Source organism: Corvus kubaryi, unplaced genomic scaffold (genome assembly GCF_017639235.1).
Source record: "Corvus kubaryi isolate FWS band 111438036 unplaced genomic scaffold, C.kubaryi_AGA036_p1.0 37052, whole genome shotgun sequence".
NCBI classification, from domain to species: Eukaryota; Metazoa; Chordata; class Aves; order Passeriformes; family Corvidae; genus Corvus; species Corvus kubaryi.
The window spans coordinates 38711-49799 of NW_024581021.1; the positions used below are offsets into that span (position 1 = coordinate 38711).

General features: G+C 65.7%; 3 protein-coding genes across 4 annotated transcripts; all 3 read left to right on the plus strand.

Annotated features, from left to right (window-relative positions):
• Positions 1-1149: 1149 nt before the first annotated feature.
• On the plus strand, positions 1150-4158 carry S100A16 (S100 calcium binding protein A16). 2 transcript variants are annotated; one of them, XM_042020808.1, is made up of 3 exons: positions 1150-1258; positions 3242-3403; positions 3506-4158. In XM_042020808.1, the coding sequence occupies exons 1-3, from the start codon at positions 1253-1255 to the stop codon at positions 3668-3670; spliced, it is 333 nt and encodes a 110-aa protein (XP_041876742.1). In that variant the 5' UTR covers positions 1150-1252; the 3' UTR covers positions 3671-4158. The 2 variants fall into 2 exon arrangements, with proteins under 2 accessions (XP_041876742.1, XP_041876741.1); XM_042020807.1 differs by lacking the exon at positions 1150-1258 and adding an exon at positions 2314-2718.
• A 96-nt stretch (positions 4159-4254) lies between these two features.
• On the plus strand, positions 4255-6849 carry LOC121661056 (protein S100-A4-like). Its single transcript, XM_042020809.1, has 3 exons — positions 4255-5844; positions 5954-6101; positions 6636-6849. The coding sequence occupies exons 2-3, from the start codon at positions 5961-5963 to the stop codon at positions 6798-6800; spliced, it is 306 nt and encodes a 101-aa protein (XP_041876743.1). The 5' UTR covers positions 4255-5844; positions 5954-5960; the 3' UTR covers positions 6801-6849.
• Positions 6850-9023: 2174 nt separating this feature from the next.
• LOC121661057 (protein S100-A4-like) lies at positions 9024-10024 on the plus strand. The gene is made up of 3 exons (XM_042020810.1): positions 9024-9129; positions 9527-9680; positions 9782-10024. Exons 2-3 carry the CDS (start codon positions 9543-9545, stop codon positions 9944-9946), a joined length of 303 nt encoding a protein of 100 aa, XP_041876744.1. The 5' UTR covers positions 9024-9129; positions 9527-9542; the 3' UTR covers positions 9947-10024.
• The last annotated feature ends 1065 nt before the right edge of the window (positions 10025-11089 follow it).

Below are 11089 nucleotides of genomic sequence, written 5' to 3' on the forward strand. Positions count from 1 at the left end.
CCAGGGCTTGGCCCCTCTGGAAAGGCTCCCATGGTGCAGAGCTCGTCCACGAGACATCAAACACCTCCCGCCCCTTCAGATGGGGGAGCTGGAGCAGGGGGACCCCGACCTCCCCGGGGATCCAAAGGGCTGGGAATAGTCCTGGGATGGGCTGAGATGGTTCTTGGCTGCTCCGAGCGCACCGCACACGCCCTGGATGCCTTGTAAAAATAAGGGCCTGGATGTGGTTGTGACATCTGCCAGCAGAGCAGAGCGATGAAAGGCCGTGATTCAGGCGTGAGCTGTTTGCCTGCAGGGTCCGGGAGGGATTCCCACCCTCCCGGGATGTTGCATCAACGCCACGACACCGGAGCATCTCGGCCCAGAACAGGTTTGCTTCCTCCCGACCGAGATTAGGAAGAGGCCGGGGCAGAGCCGGGATGACACGTTTTTTCCGGGATGGGAGTTCCAGAGGTGCTGGGAGCAGGTGGCTCCCGCCTGTAATAAATCACCTCCTGCTTTGCATCCCGAGATGTGCCCTTCCCGATAAGGCCGGGATCTGATCTCGGCATCGGATCGCGCTGGGAGACACCAGGCCTACAATTTGCTGGGATAATTAATTACGGATGGGACTTTACAAGCCCAGCTCCCAGCTGGGAAGAGCCTTACCCATCCCAAGTACTGAACACGGCCCCGCTCGGAGCTTCCAGGGCCCCAAACCTGTGTCAGCCCCTTCCACCCACCAGAACAAGAGGTTTTGGCTCAAATAAAGGATGTTCCCTGCCTTTCCAGGCAGATCCCCCCAGTGCTGGGGTGGGTTGGAGCTGGGATGTGCTGTGGGATGGAGGAGCTGGGCTCCTGCTGGTGCGTGGATGGGTGGATTTGCAAACCCTGGGATCAGGTGGGAATTCTGTGCCTGCTCCCCACTGCTGGGCGCCCTCGGCCCCGTGCACCCCGTGGGGTGTTTTTGGGGTGTTCCCCAAACACGTCCCGTCACCCCAAAGCGCGAAGAGCCCCAGCAGCCCCCGGGAAGGAGCCGGGGCCGGCGGCGGGTCCCTGCTCGCTCCGACCCGTCCCGGTGTTGCAATCCCGGGGAGCCATTTCCCAGGTAAGTCCCAGTCTGGGAACGCCCTGGGAACGTCAGGGAGGGGTGGGAGCCTCCTTAAAAACCCGGCTGGGCCGGCGGGATGGGTGCGAGGTAAGGAGAGAGCGGCGACATCGGCTCCCACTGCCCACAGCGGCGACAGACGGACACAGCGGGACCCTCGGAGGGATGCAGGTGAGGCTCCCAGGGAATTCCCGTTCCCCTGGGCTGGGGAACCCGGCCTCGGGACCCTCGGGCTGAATGTTTAACCGGGAAGAGCCCTGGGATGCGCCGCTGCAGGTTGGGCGGTGGAAATTCCTGGAATCCTTCGGCAGCTCCGGGAGCGGGGCCGGGGTGGAGGGACCTGCCGGGGTCACCGGGGGGATCCGGGATGGGGCGGGATGTCCAGAACGGGATCAGCGGCATCCATGGACCTTCCCTGCCTCTGGAGAGCTCGGCTCGGGGCTGCCAGTGGGGTCTGGCTCCCGGAAAAGGGGGATTTGCCAGCGGGGATGTCGGGGCGGTGGGCAGGGAGTGCTGGGGCCGTGTCTGGCTCTGTGTCCCCCCCTCTGGGCGCTGGTGACCGGGCGAGGAAGGAGAGGGAGACGCGAGAGAAGGTGTGGGACCGTGGTGGTGGGAATGGAGCCACCGGAGAGCCCCATCCTGCCCGTCCCATCCAGCCGGGTCTGTGTCTCACCCCAGTGCCAGTGTCCCCATGTCCCAGCGTGGCACCGGTGTCCCCGTGTGCCACCCCGGCGAGTGTCCCCGTGCCCCCGGCTGGCCCCGGGGCTGTGCCGTGAGTCAGCGGCGGAGCAGCAGCCGCGGTGCCCCGAGGAAGGGCTGGGCACGGGTGGCAGGGGACTGGTGACACCGATGTGGGGACCCGGGGGGGTGCAGGGGGGTGCAGTGTGTCCTTCCGCCCTGGTGCTGCCAAAATCCTTCGGTTCATGGCCTGGGATGGGAAGGGCCGAAGCTGGAATCACCGGAGAGCGGCTCCCACGGCCCTGCCAGCGCTGGGACAGCTCCAAAGCCACCCTGGTGCCAGAATCCTGTGGGCTGGGGACGACGGAGTGACCCTGGGCCATGGCACCACGGGGACAGGGATGGCTTGGGAGGACACAGGGCCACGCTGAGGCACGTGGGGACAAGGACGAGAGCCCGGGGCTGAGTGTGGTGTCACCACCCCAGCGTGCGACGTCCTCGGCCTGGGGCTGGACCGGGGAGGATCAGGATGAGGACAGGGGATGGGAGCCAAGTCCGGGCGTGGGTCAGGTCCTGCCTGCTTCCCGAGAGCAGCCGGGCTGGGGACACCTTCTGGTGATGTCCCCAGAGCGGGGACAGTGCTGGGCCACCCCTCTGTGCTCCATGCATCCCACCCCCTTGGCTTCCTCCAAGATCCATGTGGCCACCGCTGTGGTGCTCGGTGTTGTCCTCTGGGCTGGGCTAAACCAGTCTGGAACAAAAGGGATCAACTGACCCCAGCTCCCCCCACTCCCGGCCACCGACGGGGCAGGAAAGAGCAAAGTCCGGCCAAGGTGACGCAGTTTCCGTCCCCTCGTCGCTGGGATGTGACGGGCACCATCCTGTTGGGCCCATCCATAGGAAGGAGCTTCCTGGCTGGGGGCAGCTGCGGGGACAGGAGGGGCACGGAGCAGGCACGGAGGGGACCCTGGGCTGTGGGGACGGGCTCGGCCGGGCTCGGGGGGGGGGCTCGGCAGGCCGGGACCTGCCCCGCCAGGGAGTTCCCGGAGCCGTGAAGCAACAGGAGGGCTGGCTGGTAATTCCTGCCCTTGTGCCGCCGCGCGGCTCCCAGCCCCATTCCTCCCTAATGAGCCCTGGGAACGGGCGGCCGCGGCCCTGGCGCTGCTCAGCCCCGCGGCCCCGGTGCCGTAATTATCGCCCCGGCCCACGCGCGGGGGCGGCGGCCCCGGGGGACGGGCGGGGCGGGCACAGGTGGCACCGAGGAGTCCCGGGGCTGGCGCAGGTGGCAGCGAGGATTTTGGGGGTGATTCTGTAGGAGAGGCGATGTGGGGAGATGAGAAGGCCCCACCGCGCCCGTGGGGTGTTTGCCGTTCCACGGCGCCGGCTCCTGCCTGCCGGGGGTTTGTGGTGGAGACCCCCGCGCCCACCCCGAGCGGTGGCTCCGGGGAGGGTCCCCCCTGACTCCCGTCCCCGCAGGCAGCCATGGGCGAGTGCACGGAGCTGGAATGGGCCGTGCAGGTGCTGGTGAACAACTTCGACAAGTACTCGAGCCGCTGCTGCTGCTGCAAGAACCCGCGGCGCATCAGCAAGAAGGATTTTCGGAAGATGCTGAGCTGCGAGCTCAACCACATGCTGACGGTGAGCGCGGGGGCCGCGGGGCCGGGGCCCCGCTCCTCACCTGCCCAGGGGTGTCCCCGCCCCGACCCCGGCTGATCCTGAGCGGCTCCACTGTCTCCGCAGGACACCGGGAATCGCCGCGCGGCCGACAAGCTCATCTGCGACCTGGATGAGAACAAGGACGGGCGCATCAGCTTCGAGGAGTACTGGACCTTGATAGGCGGCATCGCCAGCCCGATCGCGCAGATCATCCGCCAGCAGGAGCAGAGTGTCAAACTCACCAAGTAGCCGCTGCTGGACCCTCCCGGACCCTCCCGGCTCCTCCACGTCCCCCTCTTTGTGCCCTCCCCGAGCCTCCGGGATCCCCCCGGTTCGCACGGCTTTGCCGAGCAGGATGGGGTTGGGGCGGGCAGGTCCTGTGGGTGGGATTTGGGGTGTGAGGCCGCCGTAGCCTCGGGGGCTCCTCCTGGCCCTGCCCTCCTCCTCTTCCACACGGAGCAAAGGGAGAGGTTCCCCCTCCTCCGGGACGGGAATTCTGTCTGTCCTCAGCCCTCCGCTGGCAGAAATCCCATCACGAGCAGCACCCCCTCTCCCCACGGGGCTCCCCCCCCAAGTGCGGGGGATCTCCTTGAGCCAAGGGCGCTTTTCCCCCTGCCCAAGCTGGTGAAGGCTCTGCCCTGCCCGGAGCCGGGGCTCGAGGAACGGCGCAGTCCCGGCCGGGTGACACCACCGTGGTTATTTATTGCAGCAATAAAATTTGGAGGAGCAGCGGGTGACGCTCCGGCTTTGCCGTCCCGGTGCGCCGAGGGGCGGGGGGAGGCTGTGGGAGGGGGTCCGCCCTGTCCCCGCCCTCACCGCACGGTCACGCCTTGCCCGGGCTGGTGACGAGGCCAGTCCCGGCCATCCCGGAGCCACCACGGGGTGTCAGCAGACACCGCGGCTTCCCCGCGGCCCCCACACTCATCCTGGGGCACGAGGGGTCCCTCCGTGTCCCCATGGGGGTCCCGGGCAGGGGGGGGACAGCAGCCCCACATCCACGGCTGCCCCGACCCCGCGGCGTCTTGGGGGTCCCCAGTTCCTGTCTTGCATCCCGGCACATCGCAGAGCCCCCGCCCGGGATGGGGACAAAGCTCCGCGGTACCCCCGGGGACCCCCGGGCTGGGCAGGGCCAGGCTCCCGGCGCTCTGCGGCGCCCACGGTGCTGGCAGGACGCCCGGGCCGCCAGCTCTGGCTCTTCCTGGGGAATTTCCACCGGGAAGGGACTTGGCCGAGGAGCTGCGAGCACGGCTGGGACCTCCAGCGACCCCCGATCCGAGGCACGGGGGTGGCGGCACCGTGGAACCGGGACCCCCAACCCCCTGCAGCCCCTCCGGCTCTGACCCCATGCGGGAGCACAGCGGGGTCCTGCCCGTCCCCCTGCTCACGCAGCCCCCCCAGACCAGCCCCGCGGTCCCAGGGGAACCGGGGTGTCCCCGTGGGAGCGGGCGGGGCTGGGCTGAGTCACGACCGAGGAATCCCCGCGGGGCGCGGCCCGGGCGCGGCTCAGCCCGCGGGGTGCGGGGCGAGCGGGGCTGGGCCGGGCGCTGCTCCCGGCGGCTTCCGCGGGATCCCGGAGATCTGGGCTCGATCCTCGGGGTCTCTCCAGGAGGGACCCTCAGGGCGGGGACAGCCAACCCCCAACGCCCCGTTTTTAGATGCACCAAAGGGGAACAATTCCGGGCGCTCCCCTTGCTCGTGTCCCTTCCCCACCCTGGGGGAGATGTGGGGGGCAGGGAAGGTCCCCCTTGTCCCTCAAACAAGTCCCCCCCGTGTCTTCAGCTGCAGGATCCCAGAGAATCTGGGGCGTTCCCTTCCCCGTGATGGGGGGACACCGCCCCAACCCCCCTGTCCTGGCTGATGCCCACCCGTGGCATGGCCAGCGAGTGCCACCCCTGACCCCGCTGTCACTCTGTGCCGCGGCAAACGGGCTCAGCTCAGCTCCCGGGTGCTGCTGCGGGACCTGGAGGACAAGGACAACGTGCTGGACTGGCAAGAAGACACGGCCCTGCTGGGCTGCTCTAAAGCTCACGGACATCGAGCCCCGCAGCTCAAATAAACCCGGTGTCACCACCCCAGCCCCAAATATTCACCTGGCATTGGGGTCACCGGGATGGGAGAGCTCAGGACCACCTCTCCTGGGGGTATTGGGGCCCTCCAGATGGTTTAGGGGGGCCTGGTGATCCAGGGGACCATCCCAGCACCCCGAGAAGTGCTCGGCATCCCCCACCTCCCTCTAATGGGATCACACAGCTCGTTAGGCAAAAATGAGGCGCGGGCGAAACCGCCTGCGAGGAGCTGCTGGGAAAGGCCGGGGGCGAGGGGCTGCCGGGGGGGCAGTGCCACCCCCGCCGGGCTATAAATGCCCACCGCGCCCCGGCTGCCGCATCCCGAGTCCTTTTGGGGTGCTGATCTGCGCTGACCCGGTGAGTCCCTGCTCCCCTTCCTCCCGCAGCTCCTCCAGCAGCTGCTGCACCCCAAAAACCTCTCGGGGAGATGCACAGATCCCGATGCCACCCCCTGCTCTGTCCCCAGGCTGGCGATGGCGTGTCCCCTGGAGCAGGCGATGGCCGTGATGGTCACCACCTTCCACAAGTACTCGGGCAAGGAGGGCGACAAGTACAAGCTCAGCAAGGCGGAGCTCAAGGAGCTGCTGAACAAGGAGCTGCCCATCTTCGGGAGCGTGAGTGCCCGCGGGGCACCCCTGGGTACCCCTCGGGGAGGGGGTTGGAGGGGCAGCAGCAAACCAGCCCCGGGACTTTCTCCCGGGCCAGGGGGGGGTCTCTGAAATTCCCCCAATGGAAGCTGATGGATTCATCCCACAGGGACCTCGTGCTCCCGGGAAAGCCCTGGGGAAGAGGAGGGATGAGGCCTCGAGGGGCTGAGCTGGAGCAGGCGCAGCCCGAAAGGAAATTTGGCTTTTTTTTTCATATACCCACAGGAATATTTTGTTTGGCAAAGGAAATCACGCTCCGATTTCCCCTTTTTTTTTCACCTTTGTTTTTTAACCCCCACTTCCCTTTCTTGGCTTGTGGCTTCAACCGAGAGGCGAAATTATTTTTGCCAAATTTTTCCGCATCCGGGAGGCGCTTTTGGTACTTTTGGGCACTCCCCACCTGGAGCTCCCAGAGGTGAAGGGAAAACCCTCCTTGAGGCAGGGGAGGGAAATGGGGTGGGATGGGGCAGCCCCTCACCCCAAACCCTCTCCCCCTGACAGAAACAAATGGACGAGGCCGAGTTCAAGCGGCTCATGAACGACCTGGACCACAACAAGGACAGCGAGGTGGATTTTAAGGAGTACGTTTGTTTCCTGGCCTGTGTCACCATGGGCTTCAACGAGTTCTTCAAGGACGACCCCAGCAAGCAGCACCGCAGGAAGTGACCCCCGGCTGCTGCCCACCCCAGCCCTGAGGGGCTGCAATAAAAGCTTTTCCCCAATCCTGGATGAGTTCCTGGGTTCTGTTCAGGCTTTTCCCCAATCCTGGATGAGTTCCTGGGTTCTGTTCAGGCTTTCCCCCAATCCTGGCTGAGTTCCTGGGTTCTGTTCAGGCTTTTCCCCAATCCTGGCTCAGTTCTGGGGGTTCTGTTCAGGCTTTTCCCCAAATCCTGGCTGAGTTCCTGGGTTCTGTTCAGGCTTTTCCCCAATCCTGGCTCAGTTCCTGGGTTCTGTTCAGGCTTTTCCCCAATCCTGGCTCAGTTCTGGGGGTTCTGTTCAGGCTTTCCCCCAATCCTGGCTCAGTTCTGGGGGTTCTGTTCAGGCTTTTCCCCAATCCTGGCTCAGTTCCTGGGTTCTGTTCAGGCTTTCCCCCAATCCTGGATGAGTTCCTGGGTTCTGTTCAGGCTTTCCCCCAATCCTGACTGAGTTCTGGGGGTTCTGTTCAGGCTTTTCCCCAATCCTGGCTGAGTCCCAGGGGTTCTGTTCAGGCTTTTCCCCAAATCCTGACTGAGTTCTGGGGGTTCTGTTCAGGCTTTTCCCCAATCCTGGCTGAGTCCCAGGGGTTCTGTTCAGGCTTTCCCCCAATCCTGGCTGCGTTCTGGGGGTTCTGTTCAGGCTTTTCCCCAATCCTGGATGAGTTCTGGGGGTTCTGTTCAGGCTTTCCCCCAATCCTGGCTGTGTCCCAGCGGTTCCGTGGCCGCAGGCAGCGGGCTCAGGGTGACTCACTCCTTCCTCCAGCTCCGTGGGATTTTCCACGGCGTGGCTCAGCCGCGGGAGGTGTTTTTTTGGGAGAAGACTGAACAAAACAGCTCCTGGATGTCCCTCCCGGTCATCCTGCCTGGCTTGGGGAGGTTTCAGGGTGCTTTAGGTCAGAACAGGGGTGATTTTCTGAGCCCAGCGTGGGGCATGCGTGGGCACGAGGTGCCTTGGGTGACACCAGGTTTGGGGGGGGGGGGGGGACAAAAAAACCCCAGGGGGCCCCCCCGGGCCCCCCCGGCCCCCCCCCCCCCCCCGGGGGGGGGGGGGCCCCCGGGCGGGGGGGGGGGGGCCTGCACTGCAGAGCTCAACCCGAGCCCCCCCAGGATCCCCACGGAGCCCCGGGGCCGCGGACAGGCAGCGATTCCCTGGACACGCCACCCTGGGATGGGGCTGGGATTTGGGAATCACGGGGCTCTCCCATCCCGGGCAGGTCGGGGCTGGTTTGGGAAAGGTCCCTCAGCTGCTCTCCGGCTTTCCAGAGAAAGAATCCCGGGAGAAAAGACCCCACAAAGTAGGGCAGAGCTGGCGGACCCCCACAGAGCCGGTCCCCACGCCCCCAGCTCCTCCCTGAGCCCCCTCAGGTCCTTCCAGCATCTCCAAACTTTTCCCTGCCCCTTCTCAGACCCTTTAAAAAGAGCCCCCGGCGCTTCTGCCCCTCCCAGTAATTCCCACCACCTTTCTTCTCGCTACTGGGGAGACGAGCTTCAGGCTTGGGGGTTACTTCTGCCAAAATGTAAAGAGCTCCCCGACCTGGGGAGATGCCGAGAGGGGTTTGGGGAGGTTTCACATCCCCCTGAGCGTCAGAACAACCGGAGCTTTGTCCCCTGTGTTTGTCACTCTGGTCCCTGCAGCAGCTGAGGGTTGAGGGGGCTGGGGGACACTCGGGGGCTTTGTCAGGCCTCGCCCCAGGGCTGGGGGTTGGAAACCGTTCCTGGTGTTCTCCACAGCTCCAGGACACGTGCCCGGGCCACGCAGCCACCAAAATAGCTCCGTTACACAACGGCGCGTTGGGACGCGCCGCCCTCGCCGTTAGGAAACAGAAATCGCTGCCAGGAGACTGGAAAACAGAAAAAAAAAAGCCCAGCACAACCCCGGCACGACACCACCCCCGTGGCCAAACCCCGCTCGGCCCCAGACACCCCTCGGGATGCTGCCAAACACACCGCGGGTGGCACCTGGCACCACCTGCCCGGTGGGATGCGGTGCCCACCGGGACATCCTGAATCCCGAGGGATTCTCCCGGGCCTGGTGGTCCCTGTCCAGCTCCAGGGGCGCATTTTGTTCCTTCTGACCCAAACCAGCCCCCTGGGTGGGTGGGAGGGCCGGGGCAGCTCCCGGGATTTCCTTTCTCCTCCTTTTCTCCTCCTTTTCTCCTTTTCCGGCCGTGTCCGGGCAGGCTCGGGATGGTCGGTGCCTCCCCGGCCGGGTGTGTCCCAGGCGGGGCTATAAATGCCAGGGCCTGACTCCGGCTCCCCTTCCGCCCTGCCCGTCCTCCTCTGTCCCGTCTGAGCTCTCGGTGAGTTGCTTTTTTCCCCCTTCTGTTCCCTCTCCAGATGCTCTCCAGATGTTGCCCAGGCGCAGCTGCCCCATCCCACAGCGGTGTCCCCTGGCAGGGGCTTTTCCCCGGGGCGGAGCGGGCGGTTCCTGCTGCAGGTGCCGAGCTGGGAATCTGGATTTCACCTGGAAAAGCACCTGAGCCCCTTCCCTGCCCGGCCTGGGCAGGAGGGGGCTGTGGCCCCCTCCATTTTCCCCTCTGTTTTGGAGGTTGCCGAGCCCGGCCGGGAGCGGGAGGGTGGAATTAGGGAGGGAACGGTGAATCCCGGGATGTGCTGGGGGCTGGGAGGGGCTGTTCCCCCCTGGCACGGAGGTGTCTGGGGATGCCAAACTCCTCTGTCCCCTCCTTGTGTCCCCAGGCTTGCCGCTGTCCCCATGGCGTGTCCCCTGGAGCAGGCGCTGGCCGTGATGGTCGCCACCTTCCACAAGTACTCGGGCAAGGAGGGGGACAAGTACAAGCTCAGCAAGACCGAGCTTAAGGAGCTGCTGATGAAGGAGCTGCCGAGCTTCAGCGTGAGTGCCGCATCCCGCGGGCAACTCCGGGATCCGGGGACGTGCAAACCTCGATTTTAATCGGGGGGGGGGGGGGGTGGGGCCCCTGTTCCCCCGGGCAGAAGGAAACCAGCGAGGCGAGTTTACAGAAGCTCATGAGCAACCTGGACTGCAACAGCGACAGCGAGGTGGACTTCCAGGAGTACGTGACCTTCCTGGCCTGCATGGCCATGATGTGCAATGACTTCTTCCAGGACCTCCCGGACAAGATGCCGCGCAGGAAGTGAGGGCAGGGCGCTGCCACCGCCCCGGGACCCTCCCGTTGTCCTCCCGATGCCATTTCAATAAATTTTGATTTAAACGAAGCGTTTTGCCCCGGGGGTCTCTCTCCCCGGGCCGGGGGTGTTGTCGCTCGGGTGAAGCCCCCGTTCCCCCTCCGCGGGCGCCGGACCGGGAGCGATTCCAGGCTGGATCCGCCTCTGTCCCGGGGTGGATGCTGCGTTCCCCGAGGCCTCGCAAACCGCCCCGGGGCCGCTCCCTGGCAGCCGCGTGGGGCTGAGTCAGCCCTGCCCGGCCGCTCCTGCCCTGCGTTCCCAGGAGCTGTTCACATCCACGCAGGGCGAGGCGGAGCTCCCGCAGGGATTAACGGCTCCGAGCTGGAATTGTGACCCTCACGCAGGGTCGGGGTCTGTCCCTCACCGGCCGCCCCGCGGGCAGGACCTGTCGCGATGTCACCGCGGGACGCTTGTCCCTTCCCCAGCCCCGCTCCCGCGGGGTTTCGCTGCGCTCCTGCCCGGGGTGGGGTTGTGCGGAGCAGCTGGTGCTCCGGGCCAGCCCTGCCGTGATCGCCGAGCCCATCCCGCCCGCGGCTCCGTTGCTCCGTTCCTCCCCCGGTGCCCTTTTCCACCCTCAGTGAAAAGCTTCGCCATCCTGCGGGCTCCAGATGTGCGACACGCCCCTTCCAGATGTGGCTGTGCGCCCTCCACCAGCGTCATCCTCAGCTCGGGGATGCTCCCAGGGGCACCGGCGATGCCACGAAGGGACAGGACAAGAGGGAACAGCCGCAGGCTGTGCCAGGGGAGGCTCGGGCTGGACACCAGGAGGGATTTCCTCCTGGAAAGGGCGGTCAGGCCTTGGCAGGGGCTGCCCAGGGAGGTTTGGAGTTGCCATCCCTGGAGACGTCCGAGGAATTCCTGGACGCTGGTCTGAGTGACCAGGTGGGGATTGGTCAAAGGTTGGACTCCATGCTCTTGGAGGGCTTTTCCAGCCTCAATGATCCTGGAATCTGCATCCCTCCCCACTGACAGGGATCCACCCTGAATCCATCCCCACTGATGGGAATCCCTCCCCACTGACAGGGATCCACCCTGAATCCCTCCCCGATCACAGGAATCCACCCTTCATCCCTCCCCACTCACAGGGGTCCACCC

Coding starts and splice junctions, on each gene's coding strand:
- LOC121661056 (XM_042020809.1), top strand. CDS start 5,961: ATGGCGTGTCCCCTGGAGCAGGCGATGGCCGTGATGGTCACCACCTTC. Junction 6,102..6,635: donor AGCTGCCCATCTTCGGGAGC/GTGAGTGCCCGC, acceptor TCCCCCTGACAG/AAACAAATGGACGAGGCCGA.
- LOC121661057 (XM_042020810.1), top strand. CDS start 9,543: ATGGCGTGTCCCCTGGAGCAGGCGCTGGCCGTGATGGTCGCCACCTTC. Junction 9,681..9,781: donor AGGAGCTGCCGAGCTTCAGC/GTGAGTGCCGCA, acceptor TCCCCCGGGCAG/AAGGAAACCAGCGAGGCGAG.
- S100A16 (XM_042020808.1), top strand. Junction 3,404..3,505: donor AGCTCAACCACATGCTGACG/GTGAGCGCGGGG, acceptor CTGTCTCCGCAG/GACACCGGGAATCGCCGCGC.